Source organism: Pseudopipra pipra, chromosome 13, assembly GCF_036250125.1.
Source record: "Pseudopipra pipra isolate bDixPip1 chromosome 13, bDixPip1.hap1, whole genome shotgun sequence".
NCBI lineage: Eukaryota > Metazoa > Chordata > Aves > Passeriformes > Pipridae > Pseudopipra > Pseudopipra pipra.
This window is the reverse complement of record NC_087561.1, coordinates 16,201,215-16,225,409: the sequence shown is the minus strand read 5'-3', so window position 1 is coordinate 16,225,409 and position 24,195 is coordinate 16,201,215. Positions and strand designations below refer to the sequence as shown.

Sequence of the window (24,195 nt, the reverse complement as noted above, 5' to 3'; positions counted from 1 at the left end):
AAAAACGACTTCAAATCAGCCTAACCCTGACTTTGTGTGCTTAAAGAAAGAACAAAATGCAGTTCAGAGCACGATTTCTGTAAAATACAACAGTCTTATCTACTGCTACTGTGAGTGAGCTATTGGGTACTCAAGTACCATAGGAAAAACATTTGATGTTTCCATTCACCCCATGAGAGAGACATGAAAACAGTTTTTAAGCAATCAATGTAGTGTAAAGTCACAGCCCACAACTTGTAGATCATTCCATCAGATCTGAAATCAAATCTGCAGTATTTCCAACTTGGCATCACGTGGACACGAAGCACCAAGACAGAACTTTATGTAAATTTGCTGACTTGGATAAACATGCTGTCACACCTGTGAACTTCAGTCTTACTGCAGATCCTGAAGGCAGACAACAGAATCACCAGGAAATCCCAGCTAACAGAAGAACTGCTTTTCTTTGAAAACAAATGAAAAGGAAACACAGAACAATGCACTTGCAAGCAAACCTTTAATTTTCATCAAACAACTTCCTTGTAAACACAGAAGATGAGAAACCCTATGATCCCTATTTTTGAGAGACAAACAGGGACTAGTCCTGCACTTAGTTCTTTTACAGATCTGTGGATGTTAACTACAATCACCAGACACTCATGCTTTCCAATACACATAGGAATTGCAGCTAAATGAAGAGGCAGCCTGTTGATTACAAGATATAAATAACTGCTCAATCACAAGCATCCAAAGGTTACAGTTATTTAATACTGGAAACATTTCAGCCACGGATTTTCTGAGGACTTTGGGATTCAGGTACATACACACAGAGCTATCCTGTAAACAAAGGATGCAAATACAAACAACCCAGGTTCTGAACTAAACTGGACAGGGCAGATGATGCAGGACAAAGTGAAGGTAACAGTTATGCTGTAAAAAAATAAATAAATAACCTTTCTGGCCTGGAGCCACTTTCAAGGCAGGCACGGGCACCAGGGAACTGTACAGACCTGGCTGTGGCACGTCCAGGCAGTGCTGAATAGTCATCACTCCATGGCATTTTTTATTTACTTACAGTATTTAAGCACTGCTGGAACTGTTATCACGTTCAGGTAGAAGTTTAAACCCCCCCCAACTCATCAAAACTCACTGATCTACTGGGTGCACATTTTAAGGTAAATCTTTAAGTACATGATAAATAATTTTTATCATCTGAATATCTGATTTCAAGCATTGCTCAGAAGAAGTGCAAGTTTAATATGGTCATTTACAAGAGCTTTCTCATTTTATATTTTTCTCATACAAACTAGGTTTATAAATACTTCAATACATTTTATTGTATAAATGCTTCACGATTTATCATTACAAAATGCATAGTTTACAGCTATCACACTAATTTTAATCCTATTATTTGAGATCAACACAAACCTTTGGAATTATCTGCTGAAACTTTTCTCCACCACCACAAAATCCCTCAACTGATGATCATCTAAACTTCTCAGAGCCCCTATTTCAAAATATTAACTACTGGCTTACTAAAGACCCAAACACTGCAACAAATCCAGGGAAACCAACACAGGTATGCTCCATTTCAGATGTGGAATTTTGTTGGGAAATCTGGCACTGGGTTTAAATTGTGCTATTTTCCTGACTACAGTAAATTAATTCACTGCTGAAAATGTGTGATCTATTAGATCTTATTAAAAAAACTCTGAATGTAAAATTGTTCCATGTGAGGAGCATCTTTTGGATTATATTTGCTTCTAAATTATGGCATTGGTTTCAAAACCATACAAGGAAGCCACTCCAGAACTGTCACTATTATTGCCTTCCAGTTCCATTCATAAGAGCACTGAAGGACAGGTTGTGAGCCTCACCCTCACTTGTTTAATTAGCACAGACCCAAGGATTCTTAGCAGAAGATCATCACACTGATAGGAAGCTTGCACTTTTTTCCTTTTGCTTAGTGTTGACTTGTTGCCTGTTTAGAAGATGGAGGATTCCTTCAAAAAATGTAAAACAAAACCAAATTCTCTCGATAAATCCTATTTTAGCACTTTAAATTCAAATTTGTTCTGGATTTTTTGTTCAGCTACAAACCCTGCTGGATCTGGTGGACCTATGAGTGTCTCATATCAGTGAAACTACCTGACAAAGATGATTCAAGCTGAAGGGAAGTAAAGCCATAGCAAATACCACGGCTCTGGGGGTTTTAAACCTCTTTTTCTTACTCTTACTCCCTTATGTTCTGGTTTGGGTCAATCTCCTCTTCTACTAAGAGAACACTGTTCATTCATTCATTCATTCACTCACTCATTCATTCATTCATTCATTCATTCTTCCTTTGTAACAGCAGCAGCTCCTCCATCACTGCTCCCCTCAGCTGAGGGTTCAGGTTTTGTCTCTGCTGGATTACTCAATCCAGACTCTTCTGGCTCAATCTCATCTTCATCATAAATAATATCTTCTGGATTGGGTGGTGGTGGGCAGAATTCCTCTGCTGGAAACATTTCTTTGAAAATGGTCTCAGCCTATGCAGAAAAAAAAAAAAAAGAAGGTAAACCTTCCCTTGAAATGCAATACCTTGAGGCAATAGAGGCAATACTGTACAGATATTCAAGATTAACCTCCATCCTTTCAAACCAATAGTGATTTAATACTTTGACAGTATTGTAAACACATGGGAAATCCATTCCTTCTTGCAGTCCTCGAGAAAGAAAAAGCAATTTATCTTTTTACATTGTTCTACTGGGGAAGTCACAGCATGGGATTTTGAGAAAAGTGCTGGTCATTCCACCTGTATTGAGAACGAGGAAGGGGATTTTTTGCAAGCAAAATGATCTTTTTACCTATAAAAGTATCTCACGCTGCAGTCAAATGCAGAGCATGGGAAAGATCTTCCCTCTTTCCAGAGAGAGGGATCCATTTCACAGCACAAGCAAACCCAAGAAATTGCATATATGTAAAAGCCACATCATATCTGTACAGCTTTCCTTCTTAAATTTAAACATTGCAAAAAAATTTCCATTTCTGTTTTTCTGAAAAGCTCAAACATGGCTCAACTGACAACTATTCTCACCCAGTGGAGAGAAAGCAGACAAATATTTCCTAGGCAGTTCTCAACAATTATTCAGTGCAATTAGTCAGTGAATATCCACTCCAAAAATGCTCAAACAATTAGGAGGTTGAACAAGGAAAGAAATTCTCAGTATGTTATGCAGGACATCATGACACTGATTATAACTGAACGATTTAATGGCATGGAGTGCTTTCAAGTCTACCAAGTTTTTAAGTTAACTGTATCCAGCTGAAGTAATACAGAATAAACAAGAATAAATACTTTGATATTTGTAAATAATTGAGGTAGCAAATAGTTCCCTCAATATTTAGTAGTAAAGTGTATCAGCTGAAAAGTGTGTGTACAATCGAATTCAGCATTAAGACACAAGCATGTAATGAACTTGTATACTCTAATTTGATAACTGAAGTTGAATAAAACTAAGTTTTTTTCCTGTTTTGTGGACAAGCTGTGTGGGCTTTCATAGCAACTTTTACAGGGACCACTACTAAACTAAGATGACCTGGAAATACAACACACTTGAATAACTGAAATCCTCCCAGATATAGAAAACAAACATAAACAGGTTAAAGGACAAATATTGGCCTGACAGTTTTAGTGGATCCTCTCATGAACATGAAGATGCCTCAGAAATCTGAGATACTTCAGAGAACACATTACTTTAGAACATAATAATTCATGTCAGGTCGCAGCAGTGAAAAGCAGAAAACTGGAAGCCAGATGCTTTCCTGGATCTACACATACAGGATTTGAAGGAATCCTAGCTGGCATTTTCATTTCATTTAGCCTGTCCTCAGGGCAAGGAAATGCAAATATCAACATTAATTCAGTATCACACTCAAAATTTAACAGTAAATTATAATACAACAAGAATAGAGTAATTTGTATACGGAGGTGTAGATGGATAGTTGCCCAGGAAGAGTTGTGATGTCTTGCCTTCTAAATAATGTACCATCAATGCAATAAATAGAAGTTAGTAATGTTAATGGTAATGAACAAATATATCACTGCAAGTATCATTTAAACACTAATCCCAAAATTATATGGGAAAATTAGATTCAATTTGCCCAGCTATCTCCAAGACTAACACACACAGTGGGGTTTTGTTTATTTTTTAGAGTGCTCTGATCCATGAGTTTGTAAATGTTTCCTGTTTGGAGACTCCCATCCTGCTGCCAGGGAGATGACAGTGTTTTGGGGGTGGAAGGCACACCAGCTTCCAGCTATTTCCCTCCTCCACTTGTCTAGAAGGTCCCTGGCATGGTGTATTCCAGCTGGGACTTCTGCTGCATCTTCACCCTACTCTTCACTCTTCTCACATATGACTTTGAATTATAAACATGTTCACACTAAAATGTTCGTCACTTCAAAACTTAAATCAGGTTCAAGAAAACACAGTCTCTGTCTGAAAGGCAGTGATTCAGGCTCTGGATGGTTCCTCCTCTGAGAACTGCCTGGATCTCTCACTGATGGTCACCAGAGGCTGAACTGCAGCACCAAGAACATTTAAACAGGGCTTTATCTACACCACCATTATTCATTGGGAAGAAAAAGGGCTCTTCAGGGAAGACAAAGCTGAATGCTACAAAAGGTGGCTATCAGAATTAAAAACAGGCTAAGTGTATTTAAACAGCTTTTAATTTGCACTGTTTTAAACAACAGTTTAAAAACATCTAATTTAGAAAGAAATTCACTTACAATTTAAAACTGCTACCATAAAAATTGTCTTGCACTATTTTTTGTCTTTACAGTTCTTTATCCCTCCAGGAAGCAAATTTTTGCCTTGTAAAGCAAAATGAAGGGTACTATTAGCCCTTAATGACACTGTTCTGACCCTGCAGTTCAGCCTATGTCAGCCTTTCCACTTCAAAATCTTATTTTTAAGAGGTTTATGACTTAGTCATTAAAAAATCCAGCAACTGGTTAGAAGATGGCATGCACATTGTCTGAGCATGGCCATTAAAAACACAGCTTTAAAAATGACTGGTGCCAGTTAATCCTCCAAAGATGTAAAGTGTTCTCTTGTCTCTGAAGGCCCCTGACACCACAAGCACTGCTGGGGTTGATTTGACTAAGAATTTGCACCTTCCTTATGGAGGCAGATCTCTGAAGGGAAGGGGGAGCATTCCTGTAGTTCTCTTTTGTTGAACAGGTTCTAATTTAGGTATTTGCGTGATCTTGTTGTCTTCTGCTCAGTTGTGGTGGGGAAGGCACAGTGAGAGGTGCCACAGGAGGTTCTTTATGGTGTTCCTGCACATTGTGCCACACAGAAGGTGCTGTCTCACCAGCTCTGATCTCCCCAGTTTTGTTTAGAAGGCCTTCACTCCTCATTTCCCACTTCAAAGCACCAGGGGTTAGTCTCATCTGGAGCACTACTGGGTTCTCAGTTCAGGGTTCCAGTTACCAGGGACCAGACCTGCAGCCACCCAACCACTGAGAACTAAAACTCAGAACTGTGATCTGGTGTCAAATACTATCCCTAAGTCACAAATAGAACAACATTCCTCTCAATTCCTTCAGAGATACAACTACACCATCATTTTTAAATACAGTGAAATGAAGGCAAAGAGAAGGTAAACTGAGGCAGGAATTAATCTACCACATTAGTAATTATGCTGGGATTTCCCCAATAGGTTTGTGGTTTGTGACTATGTCCTGTAAGTACCAAACTTCTTTGATGATCCTTCCAAGTGGAACTAGGATTGTGTGACTTTTGACCTGTACTGGACCCTCTCTCTAACCTTTCAGGTGAAAGACAGTGGCTATTTCCCTATCTTTCCAGCTACCTGCTGTATAATTTTGGGGAGTTATCATCTATATTTCTGCATAAAGCAGAATAACCCAGACTTAAGTCTTGAAAATGAAAGTTCTGCAACCAAAAAACTGATGTGCCCAACCTGTTTGACAGCACAGTCATTTCCTAAAGCAGAGTCTGGCCCAGAACAGACATAAACATTTGGGGGTAAGCCAGAATAGGAATTTTTCTCAACTCCTGAAGAATCTCTCATGTTGAAGTAGACTGCCCAGAGGACTCTAGGTTTCTCCAGTTCTTCATTTTCAGTCTCTGAAAAGAAAAAAAGTGTTTGCAGTAATCAGCATTCTTGTGTGATGAGATAAATATGTAATCTAGCAGACTAAAAGTCAAATTTTTAACATGGAATTACTGTAATAAAGGACTTTTCTCTTTAAAAAGACAATTATTTTACTTTCCACTTTTTTCTGAGATTCTCTTCCATCATACTTTTGCTTTCCTTTCCAACCACAGGTATGTAAATTCTACTTACTCTGTACCCACTATGCCACACCAGAACCAATGATCACCTACAAGCCTCCTCCTGAGGAGCTTGGTCTAAATTTAACACCTTTCCACTTCACATTATCTCCTTTACTGTGGATAAACTCCAAGAGCACAGGATGGGCTGAGCAAGCCCTCCCTGGGCAGTGCCAACTTGAAGGCATTGCGTTCCCTATGCAAAGATATTTTTGATGTTTAATTTTTCCTCCCCTCCCACTTAATAGTTTATCTCTGTATAGGAACTCTTCCCCCTTGTGTGCATTAAGACAGAGTGTTCAAGGCAACCTAAGCAGATTAACTGATGCTCATGGTTTAAATAAAAAATCCACAAATAATACATCACCCTCAAATTAATTGAAGAACAGAAAGAATTCTGATAAAGAATTACCAAACCCCAAATATTCTGTATTTGAAATGTGTGACATGCAGTATGGAGAATCTCTAAATTGTGGAAGTGCAGCTAAATGAAAATAAATGACTAATTTGTATTTATCTACAATTACTGAGCTGCAGTACTCATCATGAATACAAAATTATCCTGAATTACATCTTCCTTGTTCATAATCTGTACCTTCCTGCAGTTACTCTGCACATTCCTATAATCCCTCTGCACACAGGCAGAAAAGCCTCTGGGAAGATGAAGGTCACTTGTGAACAGACCAGAATGCAATAGAGGAATACACAACACAGATTCTTAGCTTAATAGATACTATTTGTTTGGCATATTTGCTGTCTTCTTTTTGGTATTTTACCTCCTCTAAAATAAATGAAGCTTGTAAAAGACCTTGTGAGATTTACTTCTTTCCAAGAAACAAACTTCTAGATAACAACAGCATTCAAAACAGTATTTTAAAGCAGTTGAATTAGAAAAAAAAGAGATAAATCTATGCTATTCCTTCAGTATCTTTTTATAACTGTCAAATAGTTAAAAAAAATAGGTGCTACCCATACTGAACAGTTTGAAATATAAATTAAATTCATCAGCCTGTGAAAGTCTGAGCCTTAATACAGGGCAAGATGCTCTTTAATATATTTAAAAGTTCACATTGCTCATAAAAGTTACTTCTTCCTCATTTAGGCAGGAAAATGAATGGAGTCCTCTTCTCCAGGTGACTTTGCCTCTTTGACCTGCCATGGCCCAGTGCTCACTTTATCTGGTGATTCATTTTCAATAACTCCAACAGTATTTGTTCTGACATTTTAATTAAAATACGACCACTACCTCATCCTGATGATAAAAAGGCCTATGTGTCAGGGAAAACTAGCTTTTCAGTGCCTCAGCGCACCTGAGGACCCCTATGATCACAGAGTTTCTCCAGAAGAATTTCAGTCAGGTTCTAAACAATATATCATTTCAGAACTGGATCATTTTAAACATTAAGATTAATGTTCCTCCTCCCCAAATGATTAAAAGACACTAAACTGCCAGCTGATCTTCTCTTCACCCTGGTCTTTGAAACACGGGGCACTGCCTTGAAAATTTAAGATATAAGTTAAATATCAGAGGTTGGAAATTAGCAAGCTTTAAGTTAACAAACAGCAACATGAAAAGTGTTTGCAACTCTCCAGTCTAAAAAAGTTACCTGTACTCTACATATTGTAGGCAAACCAATTATAAATATTATAAAATATTTCCACATCATAGTAACTTGTATTTATAGCAACATAACCACTGTCACTGACAGCTGAGCACTGTTTCCTCACAGAACTATGATTTACTGTCTTGAAGCATGGATACTGTATTTAAAAATGCTTTGCCAGGCTTAGACACAGCAACATGTATATGCACACGACCTATTCTGTGAGCATTACCAAAAACATGATTAAATACAAGATCTCGGGATTAAATTTCAAAAACTTGTGTGAAATTAGCCCAAAGTATCTCAGGGACAATTCCTAGGCAGCACCTGCTTTGTCAACAGCTGCTTTGCTCTGGGGCTGTGAAATTTTCCATCTCAAGGCCAAAGTTCATGAAAGCAGCTGGCAAGGTTTCCTTGAATTTAGGGCCAAATAATTCATTACTGAAAATTCCTGGAAATCTATCTTTCTGGTAACAACATGTAACAACTTTATGCTTCAAGCAGAATCCAGAGAATTTCACCTAAACCAGCACATAAGGAAATACTTGAAGACAACAAAAGGCTGAGCACCAGTCTGAGAATAACAGCAAGCAAAGAAAACTAAGCAGTTTCCAGCACTGAGCATGTGGCAGCTGGAGGAGAAAGGCAGATCATGAACTCTTGGGGTTTTGAGAACTATTGTCAGGGAAACCCAGGTGACAGAAATCACTAAAACAGTGCAAACATCAGCTTCACAAACATTTCATTTCACTACTGCATCCCTGGAAGGTGTGCTGAGAAGCAAATGTTTCATGGTAAAAAGAAAGCGTGAAAATGAAAAAGGTCTCAGACACTCACAGCCTCTGGGTACTGAAGTTAAACCACAGCTGAAGAAGACTTGGAACAGATCATGGAATACAACAAACCCAACATCTGTCTAATCAATCTCACTCCCAAGATAAATCCCTTCACTTTGAAATGCTGATATCTCAAGAGCAGCTCACCACGTGCTGCCTCTGATGATGGATTCAGATGCTCAGTAACAGGTATTTATGAGGGCAAATTACATTTATGTAAAATAATATCTTAATACTTCATTTATTTATTCTTACCTTTCTCTGCATTTACATTGAATAACTTCTGTACAACAGGCTCTAAATCTTCCCTTGCTGTTTGAGTTGATGGACAGGTTAAATGGACTAAATCTGTTAAAAGAGAACACAAACTAATTACAATTATCAATACAGAGATAGATAAATAACATTAACAATTTCTAAAAGGTACAGCAGGCTTTTAGAAATCACAGTTCTTCATATAAATCACTTTGTTTAACCCAGGGAAGGGCTGTATTATGGAAATACAGTGTATATACAGCACACAATATAATACAGTACAGCTGTATTATTCGTGAAAATTCAGTTTCGCTTGAATAATGTGGATTTCATATTTAGATTTCTTGCTAATGTACTTGTTTTCATGAAAAGAAAAGTTGCTAAACTATTCCTTTACTTGTTCTGTTTTGAAAACTTATGAAATTGTGGACTCCTTAAGAAAGATACTCACTTGATGCAGCTCCTGTCCCCTTTTCTGTTCCGATACAGAACCAGCAGCTCTGCTGGATTTTACAGCCATTCATTCAGGTATTTAAAAGCCTCATCTTAAAACTTTTCATAAAGCCACCTTAACAGACTCATTTGCTATTGGAAACTCCTCAGTACAGAAGTATCCACCAGAGAATCACAAAGAAATTTAACATAACTCTGTACAAAGTTTGGACTGATTAATTTTTTCTTCATTATTGTAAATTCCTGATCCATTTCACAGCAATGCAGAGCTGGGGTATTATTTTAAATCTATCTGGCATTTTTCTCTTTTCCCTCTGAAGCCTGGCTGGTTTTGTTGTCATCATTTTCCAGTACATCACAGAGACATTAGATAGGTTTCCTGCCCAGTTTGATACTGGCTCCATGAGGACCAGCAATTTAACCCTTCATGCTCCTCTTCCTTTAGGTTGCACACAAACAGATTATATACAAACATTAATATTCATTTTTTATTCAACCCAAACCAAACCTTCTGCCTAAAAGGCATATGTACTAAAAAAACTACAAGGAAACTGGTGGTGATAATGAAAGTACCCCTGTAACCTTAACTAGATGTTTACAATCCCAAACAGTGGGATACAATCTATTTTTTCCTCAAAAATAGCCAGCTATAAATCACTAAAGTTCACATCATTTACTTTCTATAAAATCTTTTTTATTATCTTTAAGGTTATGGCTGTGAGTCCCAGTCATCAGTATATATTTTGATTATATTTGATTTACTCAGGTATAACTGCATTAGTTACAGTGGTTGCCAACATTTGTCTTCAAGTAATTCTTGCAGCCAGAAGAACGATGAGTTTAGTTCATGATTTCATCATTACAGCCTCCAGTTTTAGGGCAAGTGAAGGAGTTTGGTTCCACTCAACTGGCAATACAGATGATGTGCCTGTCATTTATGCAGTGTGATCAAAGAGGGGATGTATTTGTATACTTATCTTAAATAATTGTTCCAAGGAGAAATCAGTCAGGTTAAAACCCATTTGCAGATAATGATGTAAAAGTTTTTTAAAAGATTATGAAATATGTCCCATAACTGGAACTCAGCTATGCCTAATATAGAACTTTATTATTTCAACACATGAAGACAAATTTCATTAAGGAAGGCAGTACCTTCTCTTCTGAAATGAAAGGAACTTATGGAGAAAAGTAAATAACTGAAACCTTAATATTTCAGCACCATAAAAACCATCAAGAAACTAGTAATTTATATCTGTTGAACATCAATCCTTCTTTAGTTTCACTTTCTGCTATATATATTTTGTGAACCTTTAAATAAAAAAAAAAGCAGCTATTTAAGGGATAATTAATAACAATATGCCTTATGGCACTAAGTTCTTAATTACAGGCTTATAATTTTTTTTATTATTATTTAAGTAGGAAATATAACTTTGAATGACTTCATCATTCAGTTCACTCTTCTTTCATATGCAAAGAACTGAGTTCAAGCCTAGGTAACAGTAAAATAAATTGGTTATTATTACAGTTACTTATTTTTTGTTAAAATGCATTAGGTCACCTCTAATTCTATTTATCTTCCACAAGTGTCCTACTTAACAGAATTCAGCAGAAGAATTTAGAAAGAAAAATAAATACCCAGTAAGAACACTTTGTTGCTCATTTATTTCCAGTTCACATAAAATACCAGCAACTGAGTCCTAAAGCTCTGTACACAGAAAACTGTTAATGCAAATACTGGGATGGCCCTTCTGAAAAGGTGATCTCTCATATTTTTAGAATTAAAGTATCTGATGGGGTAATGAAGTTCTGAGAAGAAATTTTATAATTTTACCTCAAACATATCATGATATGTCTACTATGATATATCTCCTCATCTGTGCTCATAAAGGGACATAATCCCACCTCCACCACAACTTCCAAAAGCTCCCACTGTACCATTTTCAGTTTAGTTTCAGAGCTGACAGAGTCAAAGGGGAAAACCCTCTGGACTTACAGGTGTCCTTCATGCAGGTCATGGTTGAGGAGCACAACTCGATGACACAAACTGCTGGTTTGCCCAGTTCCACGGGAGGCACTGTCAGGATGGAAACCTGGGAAGCAGAAGAGCCTGTGGTAAAGCAGAGTATTGTGGAGGAGGAGGCAACCAGCACAGTTCTCAGTGACTGTTCTTAGAAACTCTATTATAGTGTGATTTTATTATTTTATTTTTATATTGAATATAGTGTCATTTTCCAAACAGGAAAACCCAAGTAATTGAACTAAACTAAACTAAAATTTGTAATAGTTTTATAGACTAAAACAAATTAAACAATTACCAGTAATTCTGGATTCAAGCAGAAACAAACCCATGAATTAATTCCTCCCACAATTAAATATTAGTGCATACAATACATAAAGACAAGTGATACAAAACTGGTGTGTACCTGCTGCTCTGCATCTGTGTTTAGTACAGACTGATCTGTAATGAGCACTGCTCTGGAGATCTGCCTACAATTAAATAAAACAATTATGTAAAAATAATTATATAAAAAATATAATTATGTAAAAATAAAACATGTAAAAAATAGCAATTTGGAATCATAGTTTTGGTAATACCAAGGTTATTTCACCATATAATCTTTATTAATGTGATTCTTAGTGGGATATTTTGCCTGTTGCTGAAGTAGGAACACATCTGGAACATTAATGCACTATTTTCAGTGACCAAACTAGATGATGAGTCAATGTAGTTGTATAAAAAAGCTTGAATATCCTTTTAATTTAAAAAAACCACAAACTTTTGTCTATTTGACCAAGATTAGCAGCAGCATGTTCCAGGACTTCAATGTCCCAAGCACAGGACACTTGGGATTAAGGGGAAATACAGCAGAGAGATCATGAATTGCAGTTTCTGCTCCTCCAGTGCCCAGGATTATTTCTGCACTGCACTCACTGCTACAGCTTTGCTAATAATATCTGAACTGTTCTGAAGGCAAAGGCAGATCTGTCCAATTGTTCCATACCTGTAACACACATTTGTGCATGTGCTCTCTGACAGGTAACTGTCTTCCACAATAAAATAGTTGGCACTTATTCTTTGTCCAAAATGATCCACAATAGCTTTGCATCTGTTTAAAAGAAACCAAACCATAATAAAGAATTTCAATACAGGGTAACAAAAGCATGCATAAGAACATTTGCTGATAAATAAATAAAGCAAATTAGCTTTACTTAACTTTTTCTTCAGGTTTGAAAATTACCCTTTCTTTTAAATTAAATTCTTCTGAATTACTTTATCAATGTTTCAGTCAATTTAACATACAGGACTCAAACCAGCCAATTTTACATATATTCCTATACTCAAATTCAACAGGTACCTTGAAAACAGTAACTAAAAGAAATGTAACAGTACAAGCAGTGTTTTAACACGCAGCATTCTCACAGTTTCAAATTCTATTCAACATGTGCTTCACTTGCAACTTAAAGAAGTTTTCCCTTACTATTAATTTCAGTGATTTCATTCTCAAGCTCTCATCTGAATACTGCAAATAAACAAGGAAATGGAGCTGCTGCAGTTCATTTCTGATTATAACCTTTCTTATTGTTTATGGAACAATTTCCCTGCCACCCCCCAACCATTATCAGAGGGGAAAGGTTGATTAAATGTCATGTTGCATCACTCAAAGCCAGCAAAAGCAACGACACGTTTTATTTTCCTGCTAAGTGTTGTTTCCTCTCCTTTGTTCAGGAATAGCATCAGGTCATACGTGTGATAAGATTTTAAACTGAGAGAGAGGGAAAGAGAGTGCTTTAATTTCAGTCCCACTTCACTTCAAAGGGTGATGCTGAGAGAATTTCTTTCAAGTGCTGCTCCCAAATCCAGCAAACACTTGTGCACTGACATTATCAGGTCTCTGTCATCTGATCTGTGTTGGGACAATGAATCATCCCGAACCCTCCATTGACCTTCTTTCAATGTGTCGAGATAAAAGGATGAAAATTAGAATCCATCTCCTTGCAGTGCCACGAGTTATAAATGTACTTTATAGGGCTCATTATCCAAACTAATGGACTAAGGGCGACATCCTTGAAATGGACTCAGCAGCACTGCCAGAGCCAGCCCGCAGTATTTCAGATATGTAAATTACTGTGTTTGCTACAGCTTTTTATTACAGATGTATAAATGTCCATTTGTCACATCTCTTCCATTTTGAGACAGAATTATGTAATTGGAAGCATATGTAAAGTGTGATCAACATAAAACGCCTGCCGTTATTATGGAATTTTATCATGTGGACCCCCAAAAGTGACCTACAATAAACACAGAGAAAAGCAACAACAACAAAAGTATGATTCGTGCATTCAATGTGCTTTTTCCTCAACCTCAAAAATATGATGTGGTTTTTATTTTCTAACAGAGCATCAAAGTTCTACCAATATGTTCTGCAAACATATTAAAACAGCAGACCGGGTACAATACATAAGAAACAAATATTTTCAATTGTATTACCAAAAGCTTAAAATAGGGATGTCTAGAAGTTTCTGTATTTTGACCCTGTCTTCCTTGAATCCTATTTTCATAAACTATTAAAAGTACTACAGAAAAAAGAGAAAAATAATTGTAGAGTTGGGGATGAAATCTACTGTTCTCTGTACGTACAGGCATGGGTAGGAAAATGTGAAAAAGCAATGTTAGCCATGTCTAGAAAGGAGCTGAAATAAACTTTGATGATATTTAGGGGCTTTAAATTAAATGCTAAACTAAAAGTTTGAGAAGAAAACCAAGGCTGCAGATAGAAGTATAAATTTGCCTTACAGGTCCTAAACCAAGAATATTAAAGATAGTGAAAAAATAATTGCCTTAAGATATGGGTGAAGCCTGGAAGGCTGTGGAAGATGCTCTAAAATGAATCCTCCACAATGTGACTAAATTTCTCCTGTGGTGAGTGTAAGCTATTTGTAACCAAGAGAAGCTGCCTCTGGAACACAGAGCCAGCTGTACTGACAACCAGATATGAAATTGCCTATTACCAATTACTATTAATGGTCTGTTGACTCAAAAGCTCAGTATCTCATAAATAGCCTCATTAACAACTTGATAGCTGATTTTTATTAGGCAAAACACTGAAGCCCAAAGCCAAGAGGAAATACAAGCTGGTGCAGGGAGGGAATACACAGTGAGGATGGAGATAACACGAAGAAAGAAAAGGAAACAGTGATCTGGGATGTGTTGTGCTTCTTCATATTCACCATCAGAGAATGGCATTATTAAAAGCCCAATGTTTTTGGAATAATGGAAGTCTGATAAAGTCTTTTAAAAGTATTTCAATAATTCTGTTCCCCAAAAATCCATCCTTCAATTTTGAAATGTCATAAGTGAATCAGGAAAGCAGCCTAATAGCCTAAAAAAAGATACTTGAAACCTGTGTTGAACCCTGGGGAACTTATTAGATTCAAAACATAAAAAAGCATGTTAATGGAAAAGCAGCACTCCACCTCTTTTGGAACACATATAACCTTATAAAGAAAATATTACTTTCAAAGGTCTTCAGAATGTCCCTCTGAATGAGCAAGTTAACTGTTTAAACATTATTGGAAAATAAAGCTTCCTACAGTAACAGTTCAAATATTAGTGTTAAAATAAACTGCAGAGTTTCTGAAAGGAGTATAGTTTCATCTGCATATGAATTATGCATTTAGAACAACACACATGAGGAAATGCTATCACATTTACATCTCACAGTCTGAAAGTGTGCAATGAACTCCAGAATCTGCAGGAACTGACAGAAAGATAAAATCTGTTGTTTACACAGTTTCAGGGAAAAACAGCTACTACTTGACCATGCCATGACAAATGCAGCTCAAGGAATCCAATGTGCAGTGCAGCTGGAAAGTAAACACACCCCCACCATCATTTAAACTAGTTTTCCTAATAAAATGTTACTACATCATTTCTAACATAATTTTCAAAATTTTCAACAGAACATCTAAAACTTCCAATTATATAAACTAAGCTGAAAACAAACTCTTAAGAGAGTAAATTCTGCAGTTAAGCTGATAACTGATAGAATGTGTGTAAGAGAAACATAACAATTTACAGAGGTGTGAAAAATGCCACTACTGGAAAAACTCTGGGTTGATTTTTCTTAGCTCAACTTTAAACCTGCCTACAGGCCTGATATTGTTGTAAAAGAATTTATTCTGGGATAAGAGGGCAGCATAGTTTATGACAACAATCTACCTAAAAACTCATTAAAGTCTTTTCTCTTGGAGTGACATGCATTATCAGCAAAGATTAATCCGATGAGTCTTTAGGTGAGCTCCATTTTTAAAAATGCAATAACAGAGGGCTTTGTTGTCATCTGATGAAAATCAATTAGAGTAGGTAAGGCCACAAGGAAAACTAACATCACTCATCACCAGCCCCCCGGCAGCTGAAATGATTTGTCTTCCAAGCTTGGGTGATCAGGAGCTGTAGTAATATCACAGGGAAATTAATTTAGTTTCTATATTCTAGACCCACTTTCCTTGTTCTGGAGGACCTATACACAAATTACTTTTAATCAAGGTTGATGTGTTATTAATACCAAGGAGGATCTCTGAAGAATCATTTTTTTTCAAATTGACTCCCCACATTTTTCACCTGTATTTGGTGTGCAAACAGAAGGTTACTGTGTCACCCTTACCTGCCAGAGGCTTTGTCCACCACCAGGCACCGCACGGGGTGGCGAAGGCAGTAGATTCCCCCAAACACAGCACACAGCCTGGGAACAGGGAAGAACAAAGGTTATTCCCATCACAACTAATGGCAATCACTGTGTGTCAAAGCCAGGCAAAGCTCTGTGCCCTCTGGCAGGATGGATTTCTTGACTCCATGGGCCCCGACACACGGAAGAGTGGAGCTGCTGGAGGAAGTCCAGAGGAGAACATGGAGATGCTCCAAGGGCTGGAGCCCCTCTGCTCTGGAGCCAGGCTGGGAGAGCTGGGGAGGTTCACCTGGAGAAGGGAAAGCTCCAGGGAGACCTGAGAGCCCCTTCTGGTGCCTAAAGGGGCTCCAGGAGAGCTGGAGAGTGACTTTGGACAAGGGCCTGGAGTGACAGGACAAGGGGGAATGGCTTCCCACTGCCAGAGGGCAGGGTTAGATGAGATATTGGGAAGGAATTCCTCCCTGTGAAGGTGATGAGGCCCTGGCACAGGTTGCCCAAAGAAGCTGTGGTTGCCCCATCCCTGGAAGTGTCCAAGGCCAGGCTGGATGGGGCTTGAGCAGCCTGGGCTAGTGGGAGGTGTCCCTGCCCATGGCAGGGGGTGGGACAAGATGGTCTCTCAGGTCCCTTCCAACCCAAACCATTCTGCAATTTTATGATTTTGAAGTAAAAGATTTTGGTATCTCTTCGTAGATGGTCAACTTGAAAAGAAAACTTTCACTTTCCAGACATGACTTCCTAAAGTGGAATCAATTTTGTCACTCAAACATCCTATGAGGCAATTCAAAGACAGTCAGTCCCACAACCCCTTTCAAACCTGGATGGCCTGATGCAGCACAGCAAAGGGCTGCAGTGTGTCCCCAACCCACCCTCCCTCTGAGCTCACTCCAGGAGGCTCAGCCCAAGGAGCTGTCAGCACCAGCACTGCCACTGCCCAAACTGGAACACCCAGTTCCCTGGAAATCCCCCTGTGCTCATGCAAAAGCAGTAGAATGTCCCCATGTTGAATCCCAGCCTTGGCTGTCTGGAGATTGCTGGAGATGACACAAAGGTTAAACATCCACTGAAGGATTATTAGAGAGCCTTGAGCTACGGGCTGATTATCTTTAATGCTGCAATCAATGGCTCCTTGCCTGACAAAGCAGATATCAGCATCTTTCAAACCAACTCAGATGAATTTATTTCATATGTTATATGCAAGAATAGCGCTATTAACTTAATTATAACTAAGATTCCTTAGTTAAAAACATTAAATTACATCTTTCCTTTGACTTCAACCACAGTCAGGGGCTTTTTGATATATGCACTTGATTTTTCTAGTGTGCTTTGAAAGAACTTTGCTGCTTGGCTGCACAAAAATGTGAATTACTTATTTCCAAGAGTAGCCTTCTATCCAGAGGAGGAGGGCATGACCTGTTTTCATAAGAGGCCAGCAGAAAACTTCTCTTTTTAAATGAAAATGGAAAGGAATTTTGATTGTGTTGTTAAACAATTACAGAAAGCCCAAATACCTATTAAACAGCCCAGCACGAAAAATGACACAATCGGGAAGAACTTGCCAAAATTATTTAAATACAGAAACTGAAATATTAAACTAAATGGCACCCCAGTAATTTATGACAAAGTAAAATCACTGTGCTAACATTACTTTCATACAATGGGCTATTCAAGATGATTTGACTGTACTTCAGGTACAAGGCAACTCTTTGATACCATTAACCCTAAATGACAGACATTTAAACTGATATTACTCTAATTAACTGGCGACTGCCTACCCCAATAATTCAAGTTTTGCTGAAAGATAGCAACAACACTGTACTCAGCTTCAACCCTGCCCTGCTGACATCAAATCATATTACAGCTAAATTAAGAGTTGTGAAAATTTTTGGCCTGGTAGCCCTCCATCATCCACAGCCTTTAAATGCCATTTCAGTCCCCATCAAGGCAGGACTCAGCAGTTGCAGTTTTTAATACAGCTGTGAAACAATAGGACATATTAAAAGCTGAGGTTTTGACAGCATATTCACCATGATTTATGAGTTTGTATATAATTTGATTATTCTATTAATTTTACTGATTACTGATTCAGCTAATACAGTGAAGGTCACTTACAAAATAAATCTTCATTACATTCCACAGAAAGTAACTGCCTCCAACTAGTTGTTTTCTTTAATTAAACACTAATGTAACAAGAGAGAAAATAGGCTGCAGGGTTGCTGCATCTGTTGATACAAGAGGAGTTTACTGCTTTGATGTAATGCTCTCCGATATTAATTGAACAAAAATAGAATGTGTCTCCATCTGACACCTCGATTTTCAGTCCAGAGATACCATAAACACACTGAAATTACAGACTTACCCTTAGTTCACTCAAACTACAGGAAAAAAAAATTTGAAAACTGTATCACAGTTTTACACCAAAAAAATAGTTTTTATTTCTAGCATCTAATTTGTCTTCTACTTCCTGAAATTCACGGAGTAATTCATTAAAAAATTGACTATTTTTCCCTCTAACTGTACAGTTTTCTATAGCAAAAACTGCTTGCTTCTCTCCTTAAAGCTGAATACTGCATGTCCAGCACAGCAAGCTTTGGAGAAAGATCAAAGAAAAACATGCCAAGTGCTGAATTAATGAATTTTCCTCTTTCAATTTAGTTTTACACACAGAGCAAGCTGTGACCTGGTTCTTATGTTAAATTCTGTGTTTCCTGGAAGGCCCCTCAAACATCAGCATTTCCTCCAATGTTGTTGTGTATTCTAAAAACCCTGACAAGCAGAATACAGACAAATCAAATAATTAAAATGGCTACAGTTAAAAAAAAAATAGATGGTTAATCTTCCCAACACAGATTTCCCATACAAAAGTCAAAGTTCAGTGTTTACCAAATCAACTTAAAAAGTTGTTCACAAGGAAATTTTAAGAGAAGTGAAAATTATTACAGTTTTTGCAGACAGTTAAAAGTTCTGAAAATTTATCTGGGTAACAGTACAGTCAGAAAAAGTCCCATGAAAGTATTATGAGAAACATATTGTCACTTGTTGAAGCAAAAAGGGGAATAAACAAGTTCTGTTTGAGAATAAATTTATTGTGTTTCCAGGAACTGCAAAGTAAATCCAGACACTGTACAAAGATAACGAGGGATGTGATTAAATATGGGGCCACTGTCAGCAAAAATGCAAAATTTGAGGTGAAGAATTTGAGACTAGGTCTGAAGTAAGTAGTTCCAGAGACACAAAGTTTTGTCAAGAATGGCCAGAATCACAATGTAAAAGTGCTGTTTCTTAAAATAACAGCATTATCACCTCTAAATTTTTCAAAGATCCTGCAATTAACACCATTTTTTAATGGATCTAGGTTAAGCATCATTCTCTGGGATGCTGAACTCAAAAACCAGATGATTTATATGAAAGTGAGGTGAGAATCCATCAGGAAACATGTTCAACTATTTCACAAGCGTCCTAGAAATTATGGTAAAAACATTGTGGGAATTGTAAGAAATTACCACAGAGCTGGAGAGAGGAAAAAAGGAAAAAATAACTTAAAAAGTCCAGTTATTTCTGTGTTGCTGTGATGGCAGTTAACTACAAACTCACTCCCAAGACTCATCTCCAGGGAAGGTGGAAGGATGGGACCTGCCTGGCTCGAATTCCATCGCCCTTGCTCCAGAGGAAGCTGTTCTTCACACAAGGTCGTCTGGCTGCAATGACACAACAACTGTGCCCCCCAGAGACCCGTGGGCAGAGGCACAAAACCAGGGACTAGAAACCAGTCACTAAGCATTAGCTCATCTAGAGAACCCATTTATTTGTTCTCTGCCTCCAGAAAAGACATAAAAATTCAAGTTATCTTAACCCTCGGTGGAATTCAAGGACTGTTTTACTAATTTTGTCATGTTTTCGGAGCTCCCTTTCTCTGTCTTTAGTTTAATGAAAAAGGACTTTGCTAAATGCAATTTGCCTTCACATCTCAGCTTTGCTGCAATAATAACAATCATGTCATTTCCACAGATCTCCTGATAATGCTGGAACGTATTCCCATGTCTGAGTGATAATCCTCAGGGAGACCTTGTAAGTCAGATCTGCACATCCCCACCCAGCCAGAGAGGAATTTCCTTGCTAAGGGACTGTCAGGAGGCAATATCAAATAATGCATTAAAGATATTTCCTCATATTACCATCATTGTCCTAATTATTAAATCCTGAAAAGGCCTCTCATAATAGCATTTGTATTTTGTGCTTTTAGGTTCCAAATATGTTTTTCGAATGTACCAAGAATGATTGAGATAGGACAATGTAATTCCAACCCCTGTAATTCCTTGACTGAAAACTTTCCATGCCTAGTTAGGGATCTGAAATCAATACACTTTGACAAGACTCATATGATCCAGAGCATCCCATGTGATATATTCTATTGGCTGAAGGTATAAACTCCTGCAGAACACTGTATTTCTGGTCAGGGAAATAACGAGGATCAGAAAAGCTCTGTTTAAAAAGTAATTTCCAAACATGAAAGAACTGACAAACACTCACTGAGAAGGAAGAAAAAATCTAAAATGGGAAGGTATTTTCCGAGTTTCATACACTTAATGCATTTCCCAACAAAGGTTATTTCCAAATTAAAAGTCTTTCCTGTCAAATTCTGAGGAATAATGTGGGCAAGGACACAAAAGCATTCCATAGCTTTATTAACGACAAGGCTCACTGATCTGTGAATAACCTGAAAAAAATGAAGATTATTGAGTTACTTTACCAATCTATCCATCCATCACTAGTGAACAGGTCTCAGAATGATGGATTATCTCACTTCCCTCATGTTTATCCCAAGCAAGAGTTTCTCCTTAGAGGGAAAAACAAACAACTGATCCTACAAACAATCCTGCTAATTATGCCTGCCCGTTTCACATTCATCTGCCAACAAAGTGAGGAGAAATACATCAAGTTTGTCTTTAAAAGCCCAGCTACACTGGAAGTTTTATTATTTCCCTGAAATGCAGGTGGAAACAAGAGGAAAGCCAAGAGAGTAGCACTGCAGCTACTCATATATTCAGTATTTCAGTACAAATCAGAGAATTGTGACGAGTTATCAGTAATTTCAATTTACATTTTGAGGTGCAGAGAAATGGAATAATTGTAAGTGGTAAGAGATATATAAATGTGAAAATGAAATGGAGGACTGAACTCATCTCATATACAGCCAATGTTTTTTAAATCACCTGTGACTGTTTCACACTTGCACAGGATTGCACACATGCTGAGACTCAAATCTGTCACATCTGATTGTACAAGAATGAACAGTACCTGAATTTCTCATTAAAATGCCAAATCACACAATTAACAAACAGAAAACTTCTGTATTTTGCTTACATGTAGAGTCATGACACTCATGAATGGAGTTAAGTGAAAAGGGTGTTGCATTCAAGTTTTGATGTATCAATTCTAAGTGCTTATTACAGTCAGGTTTCCTCAAGTGTGGTCTTGATTTCAGACCACTAAAACCTTCCAAGAGATTGTAACAGGGACATAATTGGGGATGTTAAAGGACCTGAGACTACCTCAGAAGCTCTGACACTTGCAGTAGATAATAGTTCACATGTAAGGGTACAAACTGATTATTCATTTTTAAATACATACAGGAACCCTCCAAATCAATCACACAATCCATCTTATCTCAGCCCGGACTCTTAATCTTCCTGTAAATATGGGGACTGAAAGAGATGGAACTTCTTAATCAGATCTTTCCTCCATCACAAAATTACTGCTGTCACTGTCACTGAGACAAAAATTACCAATTTCAGCTGGAACCTGGAGCAACTGCTAAAAAGGGTGACACTGCCCACCAAACACAGACCCTGTGGAGAACTGAGCGAGGCCACAGAGGTGAGGCCACAACCTCCACTCTCACCCACTGAGTGACATGGGTGTCACCCATGCTTGAGTTGAACTGTAAAATAAACTATTTGAAAAAATATTTGGAAAATAGCATTCCAAACACCCCTGAAAATCATAAAAAAACCCAAAGTTTTTTTACTTCTGAAAAACTGGAAGAAAGGAGATTCAAGTTACCAAAGAGGAATCCTGTAAAGCATGCAAAAGCAACTATGGCCTCATATTCAACAACTCTTTCATACTTTAAAATATCTTTTTTTTCCTGTTACAAAGGAAAATTTGAAAGCTGACAATTTTAACATTAACCTCCTAAATCAGAAAATATTTGGGGTATTTTATAATGTTTTCTACAACAAGAAAAAAGTTCCATCAAAAATCACACTAAGTATTCTAGCTGTTGTATCACTGACTTTACAGTGATGCCCAATTCCAGCTTTGTTTTGGGGACATTTGTTCAAGGAAAGGAAAGCTGGGTCACAGATTTGCAACAACATGTCAACAGCAAACTGCAAACCACATCTTGCTTTCCCTGGATGCCTCAGACGTTTTGGTGTCTTACATTTACCACATCATTTTGATATTCCTCAAGAATGAGATATTACTATATTCATTTTTGCTAAATATCAAACCCCTGCTACATCACTGGAAAGGAAGAGACAGAACAGTTTTGTACCACGAAGTTTGAAGCAAAGGAAGCAGTTAAAGGCCAGTAAAGTTTTGCTGCTTGGAAGAGCACGAGGCTTCCAACGCCCTTCCTTGTTCCACCAATCCAATTTGTGGAGACAGAAATCTCACATCTGTACCTCAACATACTGGGATGTACATTACAGTGACATAAAAGTTTAATTTTCTCTCCTAAACCATACCTGCTTAAACCAATAAAGAACTAACACTGCTTTCACTCGCTCAGGTGTCGTCAGCAGTTCTGAAACGTTGTGGTGTTTATGCAGAATTCATTTGGGATGCAAGGATGTGACTTCCAAACGCCTTTGGCTCCTTCCCATCAATATGCATGTGTGCCATTTATAACAGTAGCCTTGATGAGAACACACAGTGTCACTGGCTGCAAGGAACGCTTAAGAGCTTTACATTAAACAGAATATAGAACAGTGGTGAGAAATCACAGAGCAGGTGACACCTTCCCCTGATAAGCTGGTGATAAAAGCTCTGGGCTGTGATCTATAGGCTCTGTGTCACCACTCTGCTCCCCAGCCTGAGCAGGATTCCTTGGATACAGCTCACTTTCAGCGAGAAATAATCCTGAGGGAAGACCACAGATAAAAATTGTGATTCATCTCAAAAAATATTGTGACTGCCCCCTAAATTGTTCCCTTAAAACCAAAGACAATTTTTTAAAAAAAAATTGTATTAGAATCTTTGTAACACAAACCTTTTGAAAGTATAGTTACTTCTTGGTTTGACAGATTAATTTGTTTCAACTATTAAAACACCATCTTCATTGTAGGACTTTACATTTTAGCAAAAAAGCCCCTAAAATGCAGCGATCAATGGACATAAAGAGAAAGTTGAGGCCATCTGAAGAATTCCTGTCGTCATGGAATGATTTCATGATAAGAATATTTATAATACTTCTAGACAGTACTATGGCTAACTCTTGAAATATATTGCTGTTACAGATCAAAAAACTATATGTGCTGGCTAATGAACAAAATAAAGCCAAAGAAATTTCAAGAATGCAAAAAAAAAACTATATGGAGAAAAACCTACAGGGGAAAAATGCAACTAAAATTTTAATTTTAAATATAAATTCACTTCTTTTTCTCAGGTATTTGAAGTCAAGGAAGGCCTAACTGCCCAACCAGTACAATGGCTCTGATAATATTTTGATTTATTAATCTGTTGGTCACATACAGATACCTGGTCTCTCATGAAGTCCATCCATAAAATCCATGAACACAAGTTCTATTTCATGACTGTATTCAGAGTAGTTGCCTAAAACAATTCCTCTTCACAGGTTGTCTGTCCAACCACCTAATTACACAGATCCACATTTTTTAAAATCACCACATAAACACAGTGTAAGGAACAGCTGAAAGGCCATTTCTGGTCAGTGGAGTACAATTATCCCAGAACGCTTCTATCAACACATAATTGCATCCATCCTACATACAGCCAAACAGGCTCAAGC

At 37.6% G+C, this 24,195-nt stretch overlaps 1 protein-coding gene across 1 annotated transcript in view; it reads right to left on the bottom strand.

The window, feature by feature from the left end:
- Positions 1-477: 477 nt before the first annotated feature.
- Positions 478-24,195, bottom strand: part of CHM (CHM Rab escort protein) — a 50,442-nt gene continuing 26,724 nt past the window's right edge. The window contains exons 9-15 of the mRNA XM_064670125.1: positions 16,143-16,220; positions 12,480-12,584; positions 11,901-11,964; positions 11,471-11,567; positions 9,025-9,117; positions 5,956-6,122; positions 478-2,510 (exon numbers count right to left, since the gene is read on the bottom strand). Coding sequence (XP_064526195.1) covers positions 2,313-2,510; positions 5,956-6,122; positions 9,025-9,117; positions 11,471-11,567; positions 11,901-11,964; positions 12,480-12,584; positions 16,143-16,220 — 802 coding nt within the window. The 3' untranslated portion in view covers positions 478-2,312. The remainder of the gene's footprint in view (positions 2,511-5,955; positions 6,123-9,024; positions 9,118-11,470; positions 11,568-11,900; positions 11,965-12,479; positions 12,585-16,142; positions 16,221-24,195) is intronic.